Below are 24,534 nucleotides of genomic sequence, written 5' to 3'. Positions count from 1 at the left end.
AGTTTAAAACAGAAGTAACTACTTATCAACACATAAATACCGAGTAACTATGTTCATTAAGGCTTAGACAGATGGTAAGTTGTTGATATAGAATAGTAGCACATTTTCCTCTTTAAAGAAAAAAGCCAACTCGATGAACAAAGCATCCAACGTTAACAGAGTTCGGAAAAAGATCGCCGCATGACAACCTAACAGTTTCCTCTTTTGATAGGCAAAAATGGAAAAGAGAAACGTGGTGCTTTTCTAAAGCTAAACCATAGAAAAGCCATTCATCCAAGTTTTCTACCAAAATCTTCCATCATTGATTTTAACAAAAACATTTCAAATACCAACAACCATACCTCAATCCCAATCATGTTCAAAGCATCTCACGCTAGCATGGTCCATGAATGGCCGCACTCCAAGGAGTGTGATGTAAACAATCTACCATAATGCAAAAGCATTAGTGGGATCGACCTTATGAATACTCATTATCCATGTCGTCCCATTTGAACACATCTCAATCAAATATAACGAAAAAGATTATCTAGCACGATTTTCTGCTGGCATATAAATCTCTAACAAGAACAAAATGATACTCCATAGATATTACACATTAAACAAATTTGATCAGAAATTATAAGACTAAAAGATAAGATTAAGATCTATATTCCAATGGCAATTATTGAATGTTTTGAACTTCAACTTATGTTTGTAAATCATCCTCAATCAACTCTTTGTCTGGGTGCTGAACATCTATTTTTTCTGCAACAAGAACCACAGTGTTGCTGCATCTCTATTCAAATTCATCTAATCAATCGATATATTAACATACTCGAATTAAGAAAACAACCAACCTGTGTTTAAGCAGCTCGAGCTCGAGTTCATGCTCCTCACCACCTTACGCTTCATATTTTCCAATGCTCCTCTAACCTTTACTAAAATGAAAAACAATACTGAGCTGATCAGAAAACCAGCCTATTCGAGACATTGTTATGCATTTATCTGAGCAAACACTTTCTTAAATATGGAGAACCAAAAAAATGGCGAAGGATTTCTACCTTATGCAAATAAACGAGCTCTAATGCAAGGGTGGAGCCGTGGAGGTAGACCTCAAGTTACGGGTTCGGTAGAACCCAGTAACTTTGACTCAAACGTTGTATATATGTATTAGGAAATCCACTAAATATGTACACAAATTAAATTTCGAACTCAACTACTAGAACGGAGGTCACTATCCTACAATTCAAAACCCATACTGTCATACAGTTCAAATCCTAGATCCGTCTCTAGTTGAATGGAATGTAATTGTTCACATGACGTTCTGTCTAAGCAGAGCATTGGAGTATCCAGAAAACTAATAACATAGAAGAGCATATACAAAAAGAGAAAAGCAGAGTTTCAGTTGGAGATAAATGCTATGAAAATGATATTTTAATATTTCTAAATCAGGTATTCCACTATAATCATTTTCTTTTTGTCTACTTTCGATATTTCTGTACCAATGACGATATCATAGCAAGAGAAAGGTGGTACCTAATGACATTCAGTCGAGTGTCATTTTCTTTTTCCAGAGGTTTAGTAGCACAGTAACTCCGTCTTGCAGAGTAGCTTTCTCACCAGCTTCATAATTCCACAACTTCGAAATGATGTATCCTCCACTTGGGTTGTATACATTAATCTCAGTCAAAGAGGTTGTAACAGCTTTATACACATCCTCACCATAAGTTTTCTTCAAGTCTTTCAGTTTTTCATCTTCATCGTCTATTACAGCCTGAAACAGCATCAACAGTATTTCAATATTTAAACCACTCGGTATAGAAAAAACTGGTGAAAAGTAGATTAAGTAAGAAATTGAAGTGTGTTTGTTTCCTTTCTTTAGTCAGACAGTAACAAATGCATACAGTGTGCACTCTTGAAAATTCTAACCTATAAAGATGCATGATACATATATACACACCAGATAGTAGATATAGGGGGCCGTAGTTACTCTTTTTGTCCCAATTTATGTGGCACAGATGAAATTTCGGAAGTTAACCAAGTTTTTCTTTGACCGTTTAAATAATTTAAGTTATTAGTTATTGTGATTTTTAGTACTTTTTACATAATTTTAAACTTATAAATTATTTGGAAAAAAGTAAAAAGCAGGCTAATTTATTTCCTCAACTGTAAATACATTTAATTAATTAGATCACAAAAATACAATTAGTCATGCTATCTAGTTATACTTATTTCTTCCCCCAACAACTTCACTCAGGAGGAATTGCATATTCTTATGTGAGAAGATCAGACTCTTATAATTGTATTTTCATTGCTTACACGGATTCTGCATATAGGGAGACGGGTCAAAAATACCACTAAAACTTTCGTTTAATGGTTATGTTATACTATGCGGCTATTCATACCCCGCCGTCTGCAAACTTGTCACCGAACCCCTACTTGGACGAGAACCCTAAATCAGCCCAAATTAGCATAAATTTCTTTAAAACAACCCATTCCCAACCTTCTATCTATCTTAAGCCAAACAAATTTAACCCATTTCCAAAAGAACTTCCAAAGACTTCAATCGTCACTTGAGAACTCCCAAAGGATCTGGTCTACATTGATGGACATTTGATCCCTTTTTTTTCTCTCTGAATCCCTTCTAGACACTGTAAAGGTACCAAATTTATCTAAGCTTCTTCAATTATGTGTCTTTCTATATGAGTTAGTATTTCTGGAATTCAGCCAGCTTTAGGTCAAGATTGGGACAGCATCAGATTTCCAAGCACTTCAACCCTTTAAGCAAGAATTGGTTGATTCAAAAGGGTTCTCGAGAAGCTGGAATGACAGTGGGTTTGGAGCTTGTTCTGGTGGTTGGCTTGGTATTAAATATGCTCAAGGACAAATCAGTGTAACTCAGCTTCAACGGAGAGGTCTAGGTGGAAGCATTACTGAAAGAATTGGACAATTTCAATCTCTTAGAAAACTCAGGCCTACATGATAATGTCATTGGCGGTTCAATTCCTTCTACGCATACCCAATCTTAGAGGACTTCAACTCTTCAACAATAGGTTTTTCTGGTTCTATCCCTGCCTCTCTTCGTTTATGCCCTCTTCTACAAACACTTGATCTCAGTAATAACTCATTCTCTGGTACAATTCCAGCTAGTCTTGTTAATTCAACTAAGCTTTATAGGCTTAATCTTTTGGAAATGGGTTAAGATAGATAGAGGGTCGGGCATGGGTTTCAATTTGGGAATGGATCATTTTTAAGAAATTCGGGTAGATTTGGGGGTTTCCGTCCAAGTAGGGGTACGAGCAGGGGCTGAGCTACATGGAGTTCACCCGAACCCCCAGCATCGAAAAAATTATACTGAGTATATTCAAATCTGTATTTTATGTCTATATATTTGATATTGACCCCCCTCAACACAAGTAAGGGGCTTGATTCAGCGGCTATGGGGGTTCAAAAACTAGTAGACGCGCGAGTTCGAAACTGGCTAGCAACATTTTTCAATGTTTTAACTTGAAATATGGTATAGTTTATTGGTCAGCACTATTTAGCATGTTTTTTTAACCCCCTCATCGGAAATTCTGGCTCCGCCACTGGTATGGGTGACAAATTTGCAGGGGGGGTCTGAATTGCCGCATAGTATAATGGATGGTAAACCTAACTATTAAACGAAAGTTGAGGGGTATTTTTTACCCTTCTTCCTTTGTTTTTATTATGTTCTTTGTGATGACCCGAAACCTCGTCATTTTCTTTTCAAATCCCACGTATCCTCAATCTCTCTCTTGATGGGAAAAATAGCTAAATGTTTAAGACGAAAGTGTGTTTCTCTATCTATTTAGTACTCTTATTTGTTTGATTTATTTATCTTATTTTCCTTTTTAGTCTGTTTGTAAGAGATTATCTCTTTTTTAATGGAAACTCTTTACTTCTAGTTTTCTACACGGTATGTTAAAACAACCAACTTTTTTGAATTTGTTTTTTGTAACAGACCCTATTTGTCTTTAACAAAAAGTAAAAAGAATTCCACAATTGCTACTGTGAATTTCCTGTGTGCTTGTAGCATCTTATTAATAGTAGTAATACATGATTACTTTAGAATTTAGATCAACTAGTATGAGATGCATGATAAAATTAGAAAGTTCTGCGGCAAAACTATTTAGAATGTTAAAAGAGAATTCATAGAAATTTGGATCCTAATGTAAATTACACCAAATCTCCCTACAAATGACTGATTAACATTTTTACATCAATATAATCCATCCATAGTCAACATTTAATCACAGGTTTGCGACAAATTGAAATGCATAATTTGACGTCCAACAATATCCAATAGTCGCCTATATGTTAATGCCACAGATGAGACAAAAGAACTAAAATCAAGTTCCAAACAGATTGCAATAGGAACAAGAGAAGACACACAGAACGCTATATTTATGAGGTGTCCACTACACTGGTCATATATCGAATAGATTCTCACAAAATGATCAGACTCCCAAAGTACACATCACAACATATCTGCGGTAGAAACTAAAACAAATGGAAGCCAAAGTATTTTTCTTCTTATTAGTAAAATGAGTTTAAACAGACTCGATGTCATGAACCAGAACAAGAAAAGCATACCTGATGTTTCCCATTTATGGCAACAACTTTAATGGGATGCCACTCAGGGTCTCTAAGGTACTCCTCCCACAACGAGCACAACTCAGAAGCTATCTGCTCAGCTTCTACCTCATTATATCTCCTCTTCACTGCTTCAAAGAACGGCCTGCTGTCGAGCTCTCCCATCCTCTTAACACCAATAGGACCTTTTCTAGGTAATTCCTTCAAGCCCTATAGAGAAATTTAATTGTCAATTCCTCAAATCTTCTTCAGTAAATGCTGAAGCCAGCCAAACTCCTCAACCCACCAAAAAGAGATTTTGATCCAGAAAAGGGAAAGCTAAATTTCAGTATACTACCCTGTCAAATATTTTTTAAGTAATTCTTTAAACGATTTGGGCTAGTGTATAATGTGCATGTATCTTCAAGTAGACGGAATGAGCTCATAATGAAGGACATGAGTTGTTATACTACTCCCCCACCTAAACCCTCAAAAACACGCTACAATATATCATTAATAGTCTTTGTATTTTTTATTGAATCATGCTATTCACAGTTTCAATCAGATACATTCCTCAATATCATGTGCCCCCAAGGCCTAGCTTGAGTGGCAAAAGGTGGAGGATTTGCGGCTTAGGTCGCAGGTTCAAGCCCCATACCACGCAAAGAGAAGCCCGGTATTTAAGTGGAGAAGGGCAGAGGGGCGGGCCCATTATCCACCGAGTTTAAAAGGCAGTGATTGGTCCAAAGGGCGGGTCACAAATAGATTTCTCGGTTATCAAAAAAAAACATTCCTCAATATCATGTAAAACAACAAGCCATAGTAGCCCTCCTTACATACATTAACCAATTCTTTAAGGGCTTCCTGCAGCTCATCATTGCTCTTTCGCTCCTTCACAATCAAGGTTTGGTTCAATGACACTAAATCTTCATATTTTTCTTCCTTTTCTCTTAAACTTTTAAGCAGTGTGTCAACGTTTTCCAGAACTTCCTGATCGCCTTCCTCTTCAATGTGCTTAATAATCACTCGCAATCGCTCAACTTCTGTTTCACTTGCTTGTTTTGCATTGAGTTGTTTCTCAAGCCTAATAATTCTCTTATGGAGTTCCTCCTTTTGTTTCTGCAGACAGCAAAATGGCAACTTAGCGATATGTTAACATAAGCATTAAGAAAATGTCAATAACAAGCAAAAGAGAAACCTGAAAGACAGACCTTCAATTCTTCTGCCAATTTCAGTACTTTTTCATCAACATTCCTTTGCTCTTCAACCGCAGCACTAAGGGATGTTTTTAGGATAGCATTCTGGAGTAACAACAAGAAGACTTCATGATAACTATCTTCAGTTCAAATAAAGATCGGCACATAAGAGTCCTCGGTTCTTTAGGTGACGCTTCAAATTATTCCATAAAGGTGCTTCTTTAAAAAGCATTTTTTTTTCAATTAACATGCAAATAAAACAAAGAACAGCATATACATATCAAACAGTGCCTGCCTATTACTCTTAAGTACGAGGAAATGGAAAGAAGAAAATAAAGAAAAAGAGTGGAGAGAAATGGATGCCATGAACCAGAATAAGTATTTTAAATTTGAATGTTAAGTAATTGGTATAACCATGCATGCATTACTTCTTACTCGGTGTTGTGAACACTAACTAGAATATTTAAAGAAAGTTTCAACTAGCACATCCACCCACATATACGAACATTAAACCATCACCTAAGTTTTCAGCCTTTGTGAAAAATTAATCCTTTAGTTTTTGCAAATGATAAATCAAACCAAAATCGAATTCAGCATAGAAACAATTAAACAAGTATACCTGTTCATGTTCTTCAGATAGTTTTTTCCTGTCAATTTCATTTTGGGCTTCACGCTTCTGCAGTTCTTCATGTCGGAGATCAAGCTCCTTTTTTTGAGTTTCCATTTGCAACTTCAACTTTTCATGATTAATAAATGTCTGCTGGAAATGATCACGCGCACTTGACTGGATCTTTTTTATTTCTAATCATACAAACAAGCATGTTAGGGCATCCAATATACAGTGTCCAAAGTTTCTAATAGCACGCACATGCAATCACTAACCTTCATTGTTTGCTTGACGAAGTTTAGCATTCACCACAATCAACTGTTCGACAGACTGGATAGTCTCCCGTAATTTGTCCTCCAACACCTTTATGTGCAACTTCTTGACTTCAATGGCATTGGTTAAACTAGAAACAAGTATACAATTCTTGCGAGATTCTTCTTCCATGATACTAGAAACAGTTCTAAGGTCTCCAACTTTGCGGAGCTTTTCACCAACAACATTAGTGGCCTGATAATCATCAGCTCGAGCTATCCAAGCATACAAATCAGATTTTTTGTCATTATTGGCTTCCCAATTCTTCTTCCCATGATCATCGGCCTCATAGGCCTTCTCAAATGATATGGCATTACTGAACCCAAACCAATCTTTCTTGAATTCAACAAGAGCAATTCCAGAATAGCCTAGGTCATTCCAAAGAGTGCGCACTCGTGTTGGATTGAAACCTTTCCTTATCAACTGATCCTTCAGATTAGAACCACTTTCTCCTACATAGCGACCATCCTTAAATTCAGTGGGAAGGTTCACAACAACCCCAATCCATGGCCACACAAACATTTCCGAAAGATCGTGATCTGCAAGAGAATCAACCTGAGGATTACCCAGAGTATCAGGCTTTGATGGACTAGAAGCACCTGCTACATCGTTTCCGAAAGACTTGGTAAATGTAATATCTTTTGCAGTTCGCTTATTGGAGCTACAGCTTCCTGCTTCACTGACATGCAGCATGAGATCCTTATACAAACAATCTTGCTTTCTTTTCTTTGGACAATAGGCAAAAGTATAAGCCCCATTTGGTATGCTGAAAGAGTTATTTCCACTCTTCAACTCTTCATAAGATATTGATTTACCAGGACCACCTGCAACATCACTTGACAAGTACTTGGCCAATGCAAGATGATTGGCCTTATCTCTTGCAGTTCGCTTCTTAGAGTTACAGCTTCCTACTCCACCAGCATGCTGCAAGAGATCCTTATATGAAAAATCTTTATTTCTAGTATCTGGACAATAAGGGCAAGCAAAAGCCACATCTGAATTGTTAAAGGAATGATTACCACTCTTCAATCTTTCATAAGGCATTGATGTATTGGCAGCACTCGATACATCATCTTCCGAGTACTTGGCAAAATTTTGCAAGTGCTTGGACAAGGAAAGATGGTTAGCCTTATCTGTTGCAGTTCGTTTCTTAGAGTCACAGCTTCCTACTCCAAGTGCATGCTGCCAGAGATCATTGTACGAAAAATCTCTGTTTCTCGTCTCTGGACAATAGGCACAAGCATAAGTCCTATCTGACATGTTAAAAGAGTGTTTTCCACTTGCTGACTCTTCATAAGATTTTGATGCACCAACAGCACCTGCTACATCACTTTCCAAGTACTTGGCATATGCAAGATGGTTGCCTTTATCCCTTGCAGTTTGCTTCTTAGAGTTACTGCTTCCTACTCCACTTGCCTGCTGCAACAGATCCTTGTACGAAGAATCTCCGTTTCTCGTCTCTCGATAGGCACAAACAGAAGTCATATCTGATATCTTTAAAGTGTTATTTCCACTCTTCAACCCTTCATAAGATTTTAATTTACCAGCTGCTACATCATTTTCCAAGGACTTGGCTAATGCAAGATGCTTGGCCCTATCACTTGCAGTTCGCGTTATTGAGTTACAGGTTCCTACGCTATTTACATGCTGAAAGAGATCTATGTACGAAAAATGTCTGTTTCTTGTTTCTGGACAGTAGGGGCAAGCAAAAGCCATATTTGATATCTTAAGAGAACCACTCCTCCACTCTTGATAGGATTTTGATGAACTGGCAGAACCTGCTACATCATTTTCCAAGTGCTTGACTAATGCAAGATGGTTTGCCTTATCTCTTGCAGTTCGCTTGAAAGAGTTGGAGCTTCCTATTCCATTTGCATGCTGCAAGAGATCCTTATAAGAAAATTTTCTTTCTCTTGTCTCCGGACAATAGGGACAAGCAAAAGTCCTATTTGATATCTTAGGTTGATTTCTACTCATCAACTCTTCGTAAGATTTTGCTGAACTGGTAGAACCTGCTACATCATTTTCCAAGTGTTTGAATAATGCAAGATGGTTCGCCTTATCTCTTGCAGTTCGCTTCATAGAGTTGCAGCTTCCTATTCCATTTGCATGCTGCAAGAGATCCTTATAGGAAAAATCTCTTTTTGTTGTCTCCGGACAATAGGGGCAAGCAAAAGCTACATCTGATATCCTAAAAGAGTGACTTCCACTCTTCAACTCTTTACTAGAGTTTGATGGACCAACTGCACCTGCTACGTCGCTTTCCAAGTACTTGGCCAATGCAAGATGCTTGGCCCTATCTCTTGCAGTTCGTATCGTAGACTTTCCTATTCCACTTGCATGCTGCAAGAGATCTTCATAGAAAAGGTGACGCCCTCTTTTCTCTGGACAATAGGGACAAGTGTAAGCCACATCTGATATCTTAAAAGATTGATTTCCACACTTCAGCTTTACATAAGATTTTTCTTTATAGTCGTCAATCTCCCATTCAGTTATATCAGCATTTTCTCCAGAACAATGCTCCATTAAAGATCCTTCTTGATATATTTGAACTCATGAGAATGGAACCTAGAGATCAAAAGGCATAGTTCATCAATTGTCAGTCGAAACCGGCATCGTTGACAATATACCAAATTAGTAATAAGAAATTTTTGAATTAAATGTGAATTCAATCCAAAAGGCAATAGTCTGACTGAGATTAACCCCAATATATACATGTATACATAGAGAGAGGAGACATAACCATTAATGAGCATTGACAAAACAAAGCATTAATAGTGCTTTTCTTGTTTAGTTACCTAGTGACCATCTTAACCAGTAATAGAACTCAACAAATATCATCCAAAATTGTGGAGATGAATATGTCGATCCACACGTTGTCGATTTTCCGGTGGATATTCTTATCCTCCCATGGCATGAAGAGGAGGTTCTTAATTCCAAAGGGAGATCAAATTGTGAAGATGTTTCAAGATGGGTGCAGATGAATATGTTACAAATGTGTAAACAACTTCCAAAAGAAATAACTTGCTGGTCTATCATTACGAATTGAAAGAAATAGGGTCTGCAAAATGGAGTCAAGTTCCAAAAGCCCTTCAACGAAGAATAAGAGTCGGAGGGAATTGAAGAATCTGCTCGAATTCAATGTTAGCTTTGGTGGGGTAACAGGTCCATGGAGAGAGGAAAAAAGTCAATGAAAGATAAGATATGAAGCTTAAAATTATCTGTTGGAACGTTAGGGAGTTAAATGAAAAGAAGAAACAAAGATTACTTAGGCTGATGGTTAGAGAATGGGACACATATATTACCTGTTTTGTGGAAACAAAACTGAAGTCTGCTGACTACTCCTTTTTGAGGCAGACATGGGGTAGCAGGTAGATAGAATGTATAGAGATAGAAGCTCAAGGCAATCGTAGGGGCATCCTGTTGTTTAGGATAAAAGGAGATGGAAATGCAATGATAAGCTAATGGTTTTGCATTCTGACACTGGCTTCCTGGAAGAATTGAATACGGGTTTTATGTTAATGTTTACAGGAGTTTATGGGCCATGTGATAGTAAAAAGAGGAGGGAGCTTTGGCAAAAATTGGGTGCTATAAGAGGATTGGAAGCATTGTCATGGGTTTGGGGAGGGATTGATTTCAATGTCACGAGGTTCAGTGATAAAAGAAATGGAAGAGATAACAACACCAAATCTATGTTCTTGAACCTTGTTAGTAATGTGGGTTATGCCCGGAGATGTTAAAGAGTTTACTACAGAGTTGAAAGGGTCAATGGGTTGATAAGAGACTGAAGATTCTATGGAAGAGAATCCCTCTCCGTATTTCGTGGATGTTTTGAGGGAAAGATAGAGAAAATTCCTTTTTCTTAAAACAAATGTTTACAAAATAGGACCAAGACAATTTGCAAACGGATATTTGTTACAGGGTGTTTTTGTTTCCCAGTTAAACCATCTTTCCCCCAAATAATAAACTTTGGTTACTCCAAAACGTCGAAAATTCCTCTAGGTAATGCTATGGAATGGAAGTGAATTAAACCAAATGTTCAGTGCAACACTCAAATAAAACTAGCTAAATTGCGCAATAGTCTCATAATACCACACACCACAACTCAATCCCAAACAAGTTAGGGTCGACTACATGAATCCTCATTATCCATATCACTCCATTTTCAATCCGTCCCAATACCCCAATGAAACACGACGAAGCAACAATTATCCATCTTTCCTTATCTTATTGAGTACCCAATAAACCAAATAACATAACCGCCAACACCAATGTTCAGTGACAAGATTCAGATAAGACTAGCTAAATTGCGCAATAGCCACATAATACCACAGACCACACCCCAATCTCAAACAAATTAGAATCGACTATACGAATCCTCATTATCCATATCACTCCATTTTCAACCCGTCCTAATCCAATATTCAAAAAGTTAGATTCTTTAAAACTAGAACTTCTCCACATTTTCCACTAGCACATAAATCAAGACTAGAACATGAAAAATCATTTATTTCACCGTATTTCCTCAATTTACTGAACCCAGACAAAACCCGATGAAGCAACAATTATCCATCTTTACCATCTTATTGAGCACCCAATAAACCAAATAACATAACCCCAACCAATGTTCAGTGACAAGACTCAAATAAGACTAGCTAAATTAGCAATAGCCTCATAACCCCACACACCACACCTCAATCCCAAACAAGTTATAATCGACTATACAAATCCTCATTATCCATATCACTCCATTTTTCAAGCCCTCCCAATCCAACATTAAAATAGTTAGATTCTTTACCACTAAAACTTCTCAACATTCTCTATTAGCACATAAACCAAGACCAGAACATGAATTTTTTTTAATCCATTTTCCTGTCTTTTCTCAGCTAATTGAGCACCCAATTTGCCAAATAGCATAACCCACAGCACCAATCAAACTATACAACACTCAATTGAACACCTCAATCCCACACACCACACTTGAATCCCAAACAAGTTAGAATTGACTATACGAATCCTCATTATCCATATCACTCCATTTTCAACCATTCCCAATCCAACATTCAAATAGTTAGATTCTTTACCACTAAAACTTCTCTACATTTTCTACTAGCACCACATAAACCAAGACTAGAACATGAAATATTTTTTTAATCCATTTTCCTGTTTTTCTCTGCTAATTGAGCACCCAATAAACCAAATAACATAGCCCACAACACCAATTAAACTATAAAAAACTCAATTGAACAGATACACCAGTAATTCTCAGCTAAAAACATGAAAACAAGCAGAGATGGAAAAAAACCTTGTTGTTCATCGAATTGATCGAAACTTTTCCCAGTAAACTTCAATGAGCAAAAACACTAAAGGGTACAGATTTTCTTGAAATCCAGTAAGCAGAATTGGAATTAAAGGGGAAATTGAATTGGGCTTTTGATGAACAAGAGAGCTATGCAGTAGAACACATACATGTTGGTACAACTATATTTGCTGTCTAGTGGTTTCCGCCTATATGTTCGGAATCGAAATTCGACTAAATTTGAATTTATGAGGTTTATTTTTAAAGGTGATACTCTCGATGTGAATTTTTTTTAAAATAAGAGATGTTACATCTCAATGCGCATCAAACAAAAGATCAAATAATATATGTTTAGCTACTTACTACGTGAAATATCATGATACACATTTTTTTTTTCTCTTCCGACGGGAGAGAAGAAAGTAAAAAATTCAATTTAATTAATTAAAAAATTAAAAAGAAACTCAAGAGAAAAATTTACATGAATCGAACAAATAATTTTTGTATTGAGTAAAGAATGATATGCTTAGTTACTATTTCTTTGATTTTTTTCAAAATTATAACTAATAATATTTTTTCAAATGATATTAACGATGTTCCTGATACCATATGTTTAAAAAAAACTTGTTGATAATACTGAAAGATCTATCACAAACTTATTTGTGAACACTTCTTCCACACAGGTATATAACATATATTTGATGTATTGCAGATCTCTAATAACAAAAAAATAATAATAGATAATTACTATATGATTTATCAAGTGATTATATTATATAAAAATTCTAATAAAAACACATGAATAAAATTTTAAAAATACTTTTCTTTTTGTTAGAGATCTGCAAAAAAATCAAGATAATTATATACTTGTGTGCCAAAAATGTTCACAATCAAATTTGGCAATAAGCCTTCTAATGTTATCAACATTTTTTTCTAAACAAATAATGCAATCAAAAACATCATTAATCACTTAAAAAACATTATTAGTCATAGCCTTGAAAAAGAAAAAAAAAACACTTTGAGAAATATGATTAAAAAGAATGAGGTGAAGAAAGAGGCTGATTTTAATAGTATTTATAGGAAAAATTTAATTACTGATTAATTAACTTTCTAAGATTGTAATCTTGTAAAGGATTACATTACTATATGAATTATGACAATGTTTAAATGGCAACATGGAATGTAAATAAATATATGATCTATATTTTTATGGTTTGTTGTTTATTTTTAAAAAAGGAAAACAAATTTGATTTACTTACTAAAATTGCACTTTTGTGTTAGATTCTCTTACTATAATAATGAATTGTTTTGGTGTTCAAATAGTAAGATAATATAAAAATAAAAAATTAATATGTGCTCTTTATGACTAGTTTTCCCAGTGATTAAAAATTTAAATTGTGTGACAATATTTTTAAAAACTCTAGGGAAAATTATCAAATATAGTGACATTGAAACTAGAATTTCCCAAAATGAGGTTCTTAATTATCACTATTCCTCCATTTTAATTTTCTTATTTTATTTTACAAAGGACACTTACTAAAAAAAAAATCAAAGGAAATGTCTTCTTTTAAGATTTTAGTTACATTTTAAAAGGCACATCTTTATATTGAGAATTATTTTATTATAAATACTTTATTTTTCTTAAAGATGTTCTCTTGTTTGATATAAATATGTTATGAATAGTTGAAAATTGCAAGTTCTTTAGAAATTTCCACATTGAATAAAATTCATTTATTTATTAAATAGTGTTGTTTGTTTTCATCAATATACTTAGACCTTATTTGTTTGCCACTAATAGTGTCAAATATGAATGGTTGAAATCTCAATTCACTGAATATATTTATTTTATAAAGATCAAATTATTTAATATATTTTGATTTGATCAAATCCTTTTGTCTTTGAATTTGAAATTTTAAAGAAAGTTTTTTTTGTGTGAAATTCGAATATTCAAATTTGGTGTGGTGGATACTCGAAGGTTATGACAACGAAAAGCTTTGACGTCATCAAAGTTAAAGACATTTCAAAGCTTTTTTTAATTATGTCTTTTTGTAATTTGAAAATAAAATAAAATAACATTCATTTAAATATTAAAAATCAAACAATCTTAATCATTATAGTTTGAGTTAAGGATTAACAACTTAACCATTCAGATTCATACGTTTTAATATTAATAAAAACAAATAAAGCATGGATATCAAGTTATGTAACTTTAATTCAAATATTATACTTATATTGAAAGACCAACTAAATAAGTATAAATAATAATTTTAGTTCAAGATTAATTTTGAAATTAGATCTATATTATGTTTAATTAACTATATAAACTTATCTCAAGACATTTCAAGATGAACAGATTTATATTATCTTTGAAGTAAACTTATCCCGATAACTAAACATAGAATAACTCTAATTTTAATTAACTATGTAAATTTATCTCGAGACATTTCAAGACTCTATTACTATGAATTATGTTAATGTTCAAATGATACCATTGAATTTAAATACAAATTTGATATGATTAATTTTCTACTTTTAAAAAGGTAAAAACAAATAATTTTTAAATTAATTGACATACTAAAATTGTACTTTTTGTGTTAGATTTTCTTACTATGATATTAATTTTCTATTTTTAAAAAGGTAAAGAAATAATTTTAAAGTTAATAGACATACTAAAATGTACCTTTTGTGTTAGATTTACTTACTATAATATTAATTTTCTATTTTTAAAAAAGGTAAAGAAATAATTTTAAAATTAATATACATACTAAGATTGGTACTTTTTCTGTTAGATTTTCTTACTATGGTTCTTGTTTGTGTTGATTTGGCAGGTCAACATTAGTCAACTGGGATAAAATAGGATATTTCAATATTAAGTTTGAAATTAGACTTATATTATTATATTTAATTGATAGTGTATTTTTATTTTAAAATATTTCAAAGTTAAGTTTGATATATGATTGTTGGTAAAATTTTTACATGAGTGTGTTTGGTATGGAGGAAAATATTTTTGAATTTTTTATATTTGATTTTCTAGGAAATAAATTTCTTGAAAATGAGAAAATTAATTAATTTTTAGGGATAAGGGTCTGAAAAATACCTCAACTTTGGTCGGATTTGCTGTTGCGATACTAAACTTTCATAAGGATCTATTATCTCCCTAGACTATTTAATACCGTATTTTAAACATATATATTTGCCCACGTGGACATAAAAAATAATGTCAAATTATAAATAGTAATGTGTCCATGTGGGTACATATATACCTTTAAAATACACTATTAAATAGTTCAGGGGGTAAAAAATACGATATTAAATAGTCTAGGGAGGTAATAGGTCCTTATGAAAATTTAGTATCGCAACAACAAATTCGATTAAAGTTGGAGTATTTTTCGGACCCTTATCCCTAATTTTTAATAATGAAAGTAGGGAAAATAAATTTTATAAGTAATATTCTATGCTTATTATATCCTCTCACCTACATGACGTACTCAACTCCTACACTTTAACCATACCACACCCTCGCAAGTCGCACCCCTATAGTTTTTATATAAATATTTTCGGAATGCGTTTTTCTTTTAGCAAATTTATCACTAGACAGGGTGTAAATGATGTAATTAAAGAAACTTTCGGAACATGACGTAACAAATTATTGGGGTTTCTATATTTTATACTTATGATCTTAAAATAATATTTTAAAACTTTATTATCAANTCTGAAAAATACCTCAATTTTGGTCGAATTTGTTGTTGCGATACTAAACTTTCATGAGGACCTATTACCTCCCTAAACCATTTAATACCATATTTTAAACATATATATTGCCCACTTGGACATAAAAAATAATGTCAAATTATAAATAGTAATGTGTCCACGTGGGCACATATATACCTTTAAAATACTCTATTAAATAGTTCAGGGGGTAAAAAATACGATATTAAATAGTCTAGGGAGGTAATAGGTTCTTATGAAAGTTTAGTATCACAACGATAAATTCAACCAAAGTTAGGGTATTTTTTGGACCCTTATCCCTAATTTTTAATAATGAAAGTAGGGAAAATAAATTTTATAAGTAATATTCTATGCTTATTATATCCTCTCACCTACATGACGTACTCAACTCCTACACTTTAACCATACCACACCCTCGCAAGTCGCACCCCTATAGTTTTTATATAAATATTTTCGGAATGCGTTTTTCTTTTAGCAAATTTATCACTAGACAGGGTGTAAATGATGTAATTAAAGAAACTTTCGGAACATGACGTAACAAATTATTGGGGTTTCTATATTTTATACTTATGATCTTAAAATAATATTTTAAAACTTTATTATCAAACGTTAGAAAATAAGTAAGACATCAATTTATCGTAAAAATATCAAACTTTATTATCAAACGTTTAAGCCCCATACCATGCAAAGCGAAACCCGATATTTAAGTGGAGAAGGGTAGAGGGGCGGGCTACACCAAATTTAGAAGGTTGTGATTGGTCCAAAGGACGATAGGTCAAGACGATTTTCTGGGTTAACGAAAAAAAATAAAAAAATTCTCTTTACCAAACACACCTAATCAATTTTCACATTTTCCCGCCATTAACAAACTAGGGCTTAGCAAATTCAGCTTCAGTATCCAAACCCCCAAATTTTACCAGCAAAGCAAAAATTTAACATCAATGGCGAGCCAATCTGATAATTCCGTAGCATTTTCAGCAGCCGAGGTTTGTTTACTTCTGAATCTTCTCTTAAATTTGCTTAAAAATGAATTTGTCATTTGATTTTATGCTGATTTATGGTTTTTAATTGTTGTTCATGCATCTAGATTCAACATATAAGCAGTTTGATGTATTTCTCCAACTTCAACTATTTATGTAAAATTTGGGGTAGAGGGAGTGGAAATGGGGGAGGGGAAAGTTTAGGTAGGTAACCAATTGAGCTATTAAGATTTTTCGTAGGTATGTGTGATATATACAAACACATAATATTCATGGACTTGTTTAAAATCCTAGATCCGCATTTATTTCAAGTGAAAATTAAGTTGGAAATTTTCATTTGATTTTGTGTGTGTTTGGTAGGAAGAAAAATGTTTTCCATGTAAAGTGTACTAATGGAAAATAAGTGGATTTTTTCTTACTTATTTTTTGATGTTTGATAAGTAAGCAGGAAATATTAATCCAAATGCATTTTATGTAATCTATATATTCAAATATGGTAAGGGTGGGACGGAGGGTAGGAGTGTGGGGGTGGTGTGGATGGGAATATTGGGGGTGGAGGTTGGGGTGTGTTAGAGGGCGTGGAGGAGACAATTGGTGTGATGTGTCAGTTACGGAACTTGTTTTTCCTACTTCCATTAAAGAAGTCATTTTTTCTCATTTTTAAGGAATTTGTTTTCCTAGAGAATATTTTCCAAAATTTTTGACCAACCAAACGTGTGAATACACCCTTTGTGCTGTTTATGTTATTAATGATCTTGGATCGGTGATTTTTAACTTCATTGTTTCTCAATTATGCAGTTGGAGTTTCTAGCGGAAGATGAAATGGTTGAAATTGTGCCAAACATGAGAATGGAACCTCTCAATCTTATATCTGTATTATTTTACCCCTACAGTGACTGAATTCATTCATATAATCTCACTGGTATTTATGCTGATTTTTGTTGAAAATGTACCAATTGACAGGGAGATTTTGGACCTTTCCGTCCACAAATAGCGGCACAGGTGCCTCTGTGGCTAGCTGTGGCTTTGAAGAAAAGAGGGAAATGCACTATCAGACCACCTGAATGGATGTCCGTCGGTAAGCTTTTGATTGTTAGGAAAATTTGCTAATCTGTTCTTCCAAATCCAGTGCTTAGTTGATTTAAGTTTTGATTCAGATTTGTTTGTTGTGGTTTCTCTGTTATGGAGAAACAGTTAGTGATGCTATTCTACTAATTTGGAGTTAGTTGTTGGAGTTCCTTAGAGTTGTTGCTAGCTCAATTTGTATGTCTGCATAAGGATGTGTGAAATCTAGAGATCCCTTAAAATAAAGTTTTCAGTATTGAATGGAGACGGGCCAAAATAGAGCGGAATGATAAAGAGGATTTATGTAGCCACCCCCAACTGGTGGGGGATTGAGTCTAATACATACCTTCTTGTGGTTTGGATATTTAATTTATTTTTAGTTTGGTAAGGAGATTGTAGTAATGCTATTATACTGGTACAAAGATTGTCATGGTCCAAGTCTTTAACATCTTGTTTTTCTTAGAAAACAAGTTGCTGTATTAGCCTCAGTTAGAGGCATAAAATACTGACTTCTTGTTGGCGAAACTGTTTGGTACTTGGGTTTTCCCCATCATGCTGTTATATCAGCCATTTCGAATAACAGATTAATGTCTGATACTATTATATCCCTTGGTTAAATCTTCCTCAATGGCACCTCTAACTGAAAATATAAAATCCCATTCCTTTAGTAACTTTGTTGGATTACTGGATAATTGTCAAGAACATGCCTTCCTTTACAGAATGAATAATATTTATCCAAGACAGCAGGTCAAGTTCAACCTGTCAGCAATACGCAAAGAGTCTTTATTTCATGTTTCAAAACCACATTCCAGCTTGTAACTGTTCCACAATCTCTCATAATTAGTGGACATTCCAGCTTTAAACTTATTGGTTGACAATAGAATGTGATGTTTCACCAATTCCAAGAAAAAAAAATACTGCGTCAATGAAATTTGACATAAGATATCCTATAAGTATTCAGGGAAATTTTCCGGTAAAGTAGCTGGCTCCTATAACCAAGAGTTTTGTGTCTTCTCTCATTTCTTGTTTGTCTAGACATAGCACACAAGTTACTTCAACCAAGATATGTTGTATTGGACAACCAGATGGTTGATTAATTATTTTTTGTTAATCTGATATTACTAATGTCACTCACCCATCAAGCTTTGTCCAGAAATGTTAAGGTTGCCTGTTGCAGATCATTTCTCTTCCAATAGAAATTTTATATTCACTGCTGTCATATAATCATGTAGATTGTACTTGTTAGGTTTCTTACTAATCTCTGCTTTGTCGACTAGAAAAGTTAACCCAAGTTCTGGAGGCTGAAAGAGACTCTGAAAAGTTCCAATTGTTACCATTTCATTATGTTGAAATCTCAAGGCTTCTTTTTGATCAGTAAGTAGTTTTTTTTTCAATTTTTTTTTTTATATCAAGATTTATCATGTTGGTCTACTGATGACAATATTCTATGATTTAGTGCCCGCGAGGATATTCCTGACATCTATATGGTGAGCTCAGTTATTTTCTCAGTTCTATTGGCTTTAAATATTTAGTAATTCAGCCAGAACTCTGATTCAAACATGCTCAATAGGTGAGGTCTCTTATTGAAGATATTAAGGATGTGCGGTTTCACAAAATTGGAACTGGCTTGGAGATAATTTCAAAGGAGGTCACATATGCATTGAGGGTATGCTTATTCACTTATCAGAAAATGCTTTTCTCATTCTGATGCATGTGTCGTTTTGATGATCAATATCTTAGTCATGTAAGGAATCTGTCGGGGTGTGTTAGTAAGAAAAGAAGGCATATACTGATTTAGTTACATCGGTGCTTATATCTTAAAATATGATGCACAATTACCATCCATTCTATTGGAGTTACTCAATACTGCAAATTCAGCTGACAGTCCTGTGGATGATCGGGTGAATTAATTTACATAATCAATTCCGTTTGATCTAATAGATGTAGTTTATCGTACAATTGAATAACTAATTAAGCCTGATTTGTGCATTATAAAATTTCTCCCCTGCATATCTAGAGCTATCTAGAACTATGTAGCAGTGGAGAAAAGAGATAAGATTAGGATTGACGATATTGGGGACAAGGAGGGAGTGGCCTCTGTTGTTTACTGTGCTTCAGTTAACACATTATTTGGCTATTGTTACTGTTCCTTGTTTTGTGAATGCTGTATAATGCTTTCCTTATTATTTGCCATGTCCTCTTTACTTGTGTATTTTTTCTTTCAAACTGCTTTGATGTATTACTTGAGCCAAGGGTCTCTCAGAAACAACCTCTCGACCTCTAGGCTCCATGATGTTGGGATAAGGTCTGCGAAGATTCTACCCTTCCCAAACCTCACCTATGGAATTGCACCGGGTCTATTGTTGTAAAATGCTTAGTTTTTGTACTGTGATAGCTTTGTGCCAGATTGAGAATGGCCAAAGGAGATAGAAATCAGACTGATGATTGTGAAGTCGTTCCATGCTTAAGGTGTAGAAACAACTGTAGCGTTTGCCATAGCTTCCTATAAGATAATGGAGTGAACCTTTTCGAGAGAGTGGAGAGGCAAATACATACTGTAATTCTTCCTTTTCTTTTCTGAGGCGGGGAGTGGGTTTAGAGGATTTTTCTTTAGTGAATTTGTGTTTTGCTATTTTGAGGAAGAAATATGGACTCTTGTAAGATCTAATATATTAACCTAAAACTTCTCAGCTTAAAAATCTCTCAGCAATGGAAGCAAATATAGTACGCCCATTTGTTACCAAAGCTTTGCAGACATTTCATAAGCTAAATACTACGGAAGCAATACCAGAATCAGGCAGCATTCCAAACAGACAGCGCCAAGCTGTGAATCAGCGCGACAAGGTAAGTTCTTAAAACTTTTTCTTCCTTTCTCTAATAAGCATGATATTTCTCTGTACCTTTTCTCATGATTGAGAATTGGGTAACTAGTACCTCTTAACTATGTTATCTCCCTTATCAGACCATTCACACTTGTAATATGAAATTATTGAGTTTTATCATTTTGCTAGCAACAACATTTGTTGCATTATTTCGTTGTCATTACTGTCCTTTCCTCTGTGTGTTATGTACCGCACTTCATGTCACATTATTCTGTTGTTGTTACTGCTCTACCCTTTTTCAAACTGTTTGAAAATTTGTTAGTTTAAGCTGAGGGTCTATCAGAAAAACCTCCTTTATCTCTACGAGATAGGGGTAAGGTTTGCATACACTCTACCTTCCTTAGACTCCACTTGTGGGATTACATTGAGTATGTTGTTGCTAGTTACAACATTTCCTTTACTAGCTATTCAGTTTTTAACGTTATCTCCTTTTTTTTTGACATCCAGCGCGTACTGAAAGGTCGATGAAATTATTCTCTCTTCACATTGCCTCATGCTGTGACCTTCAAAAGAGACATGAATTGCACATCCATACTAATAGCAAGGAAAGGACTATTATTATCATGCAAGTTCATTTTCTGTATGTATCATATATATTGCCACTTCTTTTTTTATCAGCAATGGAATGGCTTATACTCTCATTCAGGAAATTTTGTGGTTATCTTTGTTACCAGAGATCTTGGGTTTGAGCTCTTGTAGTGCGAATCTGGATTTAGTCTGGCCCTAATATGGGTATCGGACATCGAGGGTCGAAAAAGAAAACACTCTACTCCATTGCCACATTTTTGATTAGTTTTGCGCAACTTATGCCAAACTAATTTTTTATATGCCTCACACTATAACTAAACAAGAAGTTTTCTCTCTTCCATACATTTATTTCATTATCGTAAATTAAGCAAAACCATATAATATACATGATCCTCAATTTATTCAAAATCCTATAAATAACCCTCCTTTTTCATTCTTCATTTCTCATTAACCACAAAAAAAAATAAAAAAAATGGAGGTGTCTTATAAGAAAATAACATCTCCATTATTAACTTTCTTGTTTATTTCATCTATCTTTATTCAATGTCTTCCTTATGTTTCTTCTTTAGGTGTTAACTATGGCACCCTTGGCAACAACCTACCTCCACCGTCCCAAGTCGCTCAATTCCTCAAAGACAAAACCATAATCGATAAAATCAAAATCTTCGATGTGAATCCAGACATCCTAAAGGCCTTTGCCAACACAAACATCTCAGTTACTGTCACCGTCCCCAATGGTGAAATCCCCAAATTGCTAGACATTGGTTATGCAAAAAGCTATGTTGAAGCAAACATCAAACCATTTTATCCACAAACAAAAATTGATGTAATTGCTGTTGGAAATGAAATCCTTCATTGGGAAACACCAGAAGTACAAAACAAATTAGTTGGTGCAATGAGAACACTTTATCAAGCACTAACACAATCTGGTATCAACACTATTAAAGTGTCAACACCACATTCTTTAGGAATTTTACTAAGTTCAAATCCACCAAGTCTAGCTAAATTTAGACCAGGTTGGGATGTAACTATCCTAGCACCAATGTTACAATTTTTACGCGAAACGAAAGGTCCTTTCATGGTTAACCCTTACCCATACTTTGGTTACAACCCTGAACAAGTTGATTTCCTATTGTTCAAACAAAACAAAGGCGTTTTCGACAAGTTTAGTAGAAGGACATACTCAAACATGTTTGATGTGTTGTTGGATGCTGTTTTTATGTCAATGAAAAGACTTGGTTATGATGATGTTGATATTGTTGCTGCTGAAACAGGATGGCCATCATTTGGTGAAAGTTTTGAACCACAATGTACTGTGGATAATGCAGCATCATATAATGGTGGATTGGTTAGAAAAATTGTTAGTGGAATAGGGTCACCATTGATGCCACATAGAAAAATTGAGACATATTTGTTTGGTTTGTTTAATGAAAATACTAAACCAGGTTCTAATGCTGAGAGGAATTTTGGATTGTTTAGACCTGATTTTACTCCAGTTTATAATATTGGAATCATGAAAGGACAACAATTGTTGCCAATCCCACAACCATCAAAGGTAATTTCTTTTTTGATACGATAGCAAGGTCATTCTGTCACTTACAATATCTCGGTGAATATGTTTGCTTGTTTTTCTACCTCATACCACATTAGAGGGATCATGTCATGTTTCAATGACTCGAACTCTAGACCTCTTGGTTGAAAGTGAGGATTCAACACCACTTGGTTGATCGTACAAATATTATTTTATTGAGATAATCACGGCTTGAACGATTCAACCATCTAATTTACAAAATATATACAAAGTGGATTGTGTATATTTTATACAAAATATACATGTAATATGCATAAGTATACGCAATATAACATTGATTTAGTATATATTGTGTATATTTCTGCCTTGTTGGTGAACTAGTTGGCCGAACAATATATATTATCAATTTTTATTTTTATTTTGTTAGTGCATAAAACTTAAACTCGATTTGTTAACAAGATTTGTAATTTTGATGTATACAGCCTCTTCCACAACCAGCATTGCCACAACCACAACCAAGAGGCCCAATTCCTGTGGCAAAGCCAGGCCCAATAGTCCCAGCCCAACCAGCCCCAAGACTTCCAGCCCAGCCAGGCCCAAAGCCTGTAGGCCCAATCGGGAAGAAATTTTGCATGCCCAAACCACAGGCTACAGATGCACAATTGCAGGCCAGTTTAGATTGGGCCTGCACTAATCAAGGTGTGGATTGTGGCCCAGTTCAAGCTGGAGGCCCATGTTTTAACCCAAATACTGTTAGGTCTCATGCAGCTTATGTTATGAATTCTTACTACCAAATCAAGGGCAAAAATGACTTTAACTGTGATTTTTCGGGTTCCGCTGCCATCGTCTTCGCTGATCCAAGTAAGTATTCAACATTTTTCGATTAGTGTAAAGAATTTTTTATACTATTAGATCACTTTAAGAACAACATATGTTTACTTAGAGTTTAACTTCATACATACAAACAATGTAGATCATCAGAATGATAAAATATTAAAGCACATGTTAATTTGCATAGTAACCTAAATATTAGGCAAACAACTGCAATAACAGGTTAAATCATATCGATAGTGTAGAAGTTCTTGAAACTGTAAATTTATATAAGTTAATGATCACTGACTGATTGTATAAAGTGTTTAACTATCTGTCGTACCAAGTGACCTGTCTTATTTTCTAAATTACTAATTCACTTTTTATTGGCTATTTACCTACATTTATCATTGAGGTCATCTTAAATCCTAAAGATTCTTTTTGCACTACCACATTATAAGAGTTAAACTCAAAAAATAACTAACTACATGTAACGGTTTAAAATATATAAGATTAATAATTAATCTGAAAAAATAAGGTAAGTAACTTACTATAACATATTACGATACAATGAAGCATAACGTTAAAATGAACATTTATTTTCTTATAATATTTGGATTTTTTTAAATTGAAAATCTAATGATGTCTTTTTTGTATTTGTTTGTGATTTTTGTAGGTTATGGTACATGCAAGTACCTTTCTTAAATTTTATGGACTAAAAAAAGGAAGATTTTGAAGCTACTCCAACATTTAAAGGATTAGTTTTGACATATTGAAATTTTGTTTTTAAAAAATATGTTCTTTGATGTTCACAAACTAATCTAATTGTGTTGATGTGTAGTATCTATTTATTGCAAATAAATCAATAAAAAAAATGGTGCCTACTTCATTTGCCATGATTTAGTATTATCTATATATATATACTAGCAAAGAAAGCTCAGGCGCTGCCCAGGCCCAACATTAATAAAGTTATATTGTTACTCTCTCCGTCCTATATTAGATGAGAATCTTACTAAAAATATTTTT

The 24,534-nt window shown here is 34.1% G+C and overlaps 3 protein-coding genes across 5 annotated transcripts; 2 read left to right on the top strand and 1 right to left on the bottom strand.

Moving 5' to 3' along the window:
- Positions 1-835: 835 nt before the first annotated feature.
- Positions 836-12,149, bottom strand: LOC125867117 (protein INVOLVED IN DE NOVO 2-like). Of its 3 annotated transcripts, XM_049547544.1 has the most exons (9): positions 11,781-11,874; positions 9,993-11,493; positions 6,651-9,255; positions 6,388-6,569; positions 5,784-5,873; positions 5,413-5,691; positions 4,594-4,803; positions 1,516-1,753; positions 861-917 (listed from the first exon to the last, which is right to left on the bottom strand). In XM_049547544.1, the coding sequence occupies exons 3-8, from the start codon at positions 9,211-9,213 to the stop codon at positions 1,526-1,528; spliced, it is 3,552 nt and encodes a 1,183-aa protein (XP_049403501.1). In that variant the 5' UTR covers positions 9,214-9,255; positions 9,993-11,493; positions 11,781-11,874; the 3' UTR covers positions 861-917; positions 1,516-1,525. The 3 variants fall into 3 exon arrangements, with proteins under 3 accessions (XP_049403502.1, XP_049403501.1, XP_049403503.1); XM_049547545.1 differs by lacking the exons at positions 9,993-11,493; positions 11,781-11,874 and adding an exon at positions 11,993-12,148 and having other exon boundaries at positions 836-917; XM_049547546.1 differs by lacking the exons at positions 9,993-11,493; positions 11,781-11,874 and adding an exon at positions 11,993-12,149 and having other exon boundaries at positions 861-912.
- A 4,420-nt stretch (positions 12,150-16,569) lies between these two features.
- On the top strand, positions 16,570-21,289 carry LOC125867933 (DNA replication complex GINS protein PSF2). Its single transcript, XM_049548521.1, has 8 exons — positions 16,570-16,698; positions 17,491-17,565; positions 17,656-17,770; positions 19,035-19,131; positions 19,214-19,244; positions 19,328-19,423; positions 20,449-20,601; positions 21,087-21,289. Exons 1-8 carry the CDS (start codon positions 16,654-16,656, stop codon positions 21,105-21,107), a joined length of 633 nt encoding a protein of 210 aa, XP_049404478.1. The 5' UTR covers positions 16,570-16,653; the 3' UTR covers positions 21,108-21,289.
- Positions 21,290-21,629: 340 nt separating this feature from the next.
- Positions 21,630-24,416, top strand: LOC125867922 (glucan endo-1,3-beta-glucosidase-like). Its single transcript, XM_049548509.1, has 3 exons — positions 21,630-22,722; positions 23,181-23,559; positions 24,185-24,416. Exons 1-3 carry the CDS (start codon positions 21,640-21,642, stop codon positions 24,211-24,213), a joined length of 1,491 nt encoding a protein of 496 aa, XP_049404466.1. The 5' UTR covers positions 21,630-21,639; the 3' UTR covers positions 24,214-24,416.
- The last annotated feature ends 118 nt before the right edge of the window (positions 24,417-24,534 follow it).

The sequence above is a fragment of the Solanum stenotomum genome, chromosome 6 (assembly GCF_019186545.1).
Source record: "Solanum stenotomum isolate F172 chromosome 6, ASM1918654v1, whole genome shotgun sequence".
NCBI classification, from domain to species: Eukaryota; Viridiplantae; Streptophyta; class Magnoliopsida; order Solanales; family Solanaceae; genus Solanum; species Solanum stenotomum.
The sequence above is the reverse complement of the archived record's forward strand: the minus strand, read 5'-3'. Positions and strand labels throughout refer to the sequence as shown.

Bases quoted from the DNA above. Each gene is read 5' to 3' on its own strand.
- LOC125867933 (XM_049548521.1), top strand. From the start codon at position 16,654: ATGGCGAGCCAATCTGATAATTCCGTAGCATTTTCAGCAGCCGAG. The intron at 17,566-17,655 runs GTATTATTTTAC...ACCAATTGACAG, and splicing joins AACCTCTCAATCTTATATCT to GGAGATTTTGGACCTTTCCG. The intron at 19,424-20,448 runs GTATGCTTATTC...AAAACTTCTCAG, and splicing joins AGGTCACATATGCATTGAGG to CTTAAAAATCTCTCAGCAAT.
- LOC125867922 (XM_049548509.1), top strand. From the start codon at position 21,640: ATGGAGGTGTCTTATAAGAAAATAACATCTCCATTATTAACTTTCTTG. The intron at 22,723-23,180 runs GTAATTTCTTTT...TGATGTATACAG, and splicing joins CAATCCCACAACCATCAAAG to CCTCTTCCACAACCAGCATT. The intron at 23,560-24,184 runs GTAAGTATTCAA...TGATTTTTGTAG, and splicing joins CATCGTCTTCGCTGATCCAA to GTTATGGTACATGCAAGTAC.
- LOC125867117 (XM_049547546.1), bottom strand. From the start codon at position 9,213: ATGGAGCATTGTTCTGGAGAAAATGCTGATATAACTGAATGGGAGATT. The intron at 6,570-6,650 runs GTTAGTGATTGC...TTGTATGATTAG, and splicing joins TCGTCAAGCAAACAATGAAG to AAATAAAAAAGATCCAGTCA. The intron at 1,754-4,593 runs GTATGCTTTTCT...ATGCTGTTTCAG, and splicing joins CCATAAATGGGAAACATCAG to GCTGTAATAGACGATGAAGA.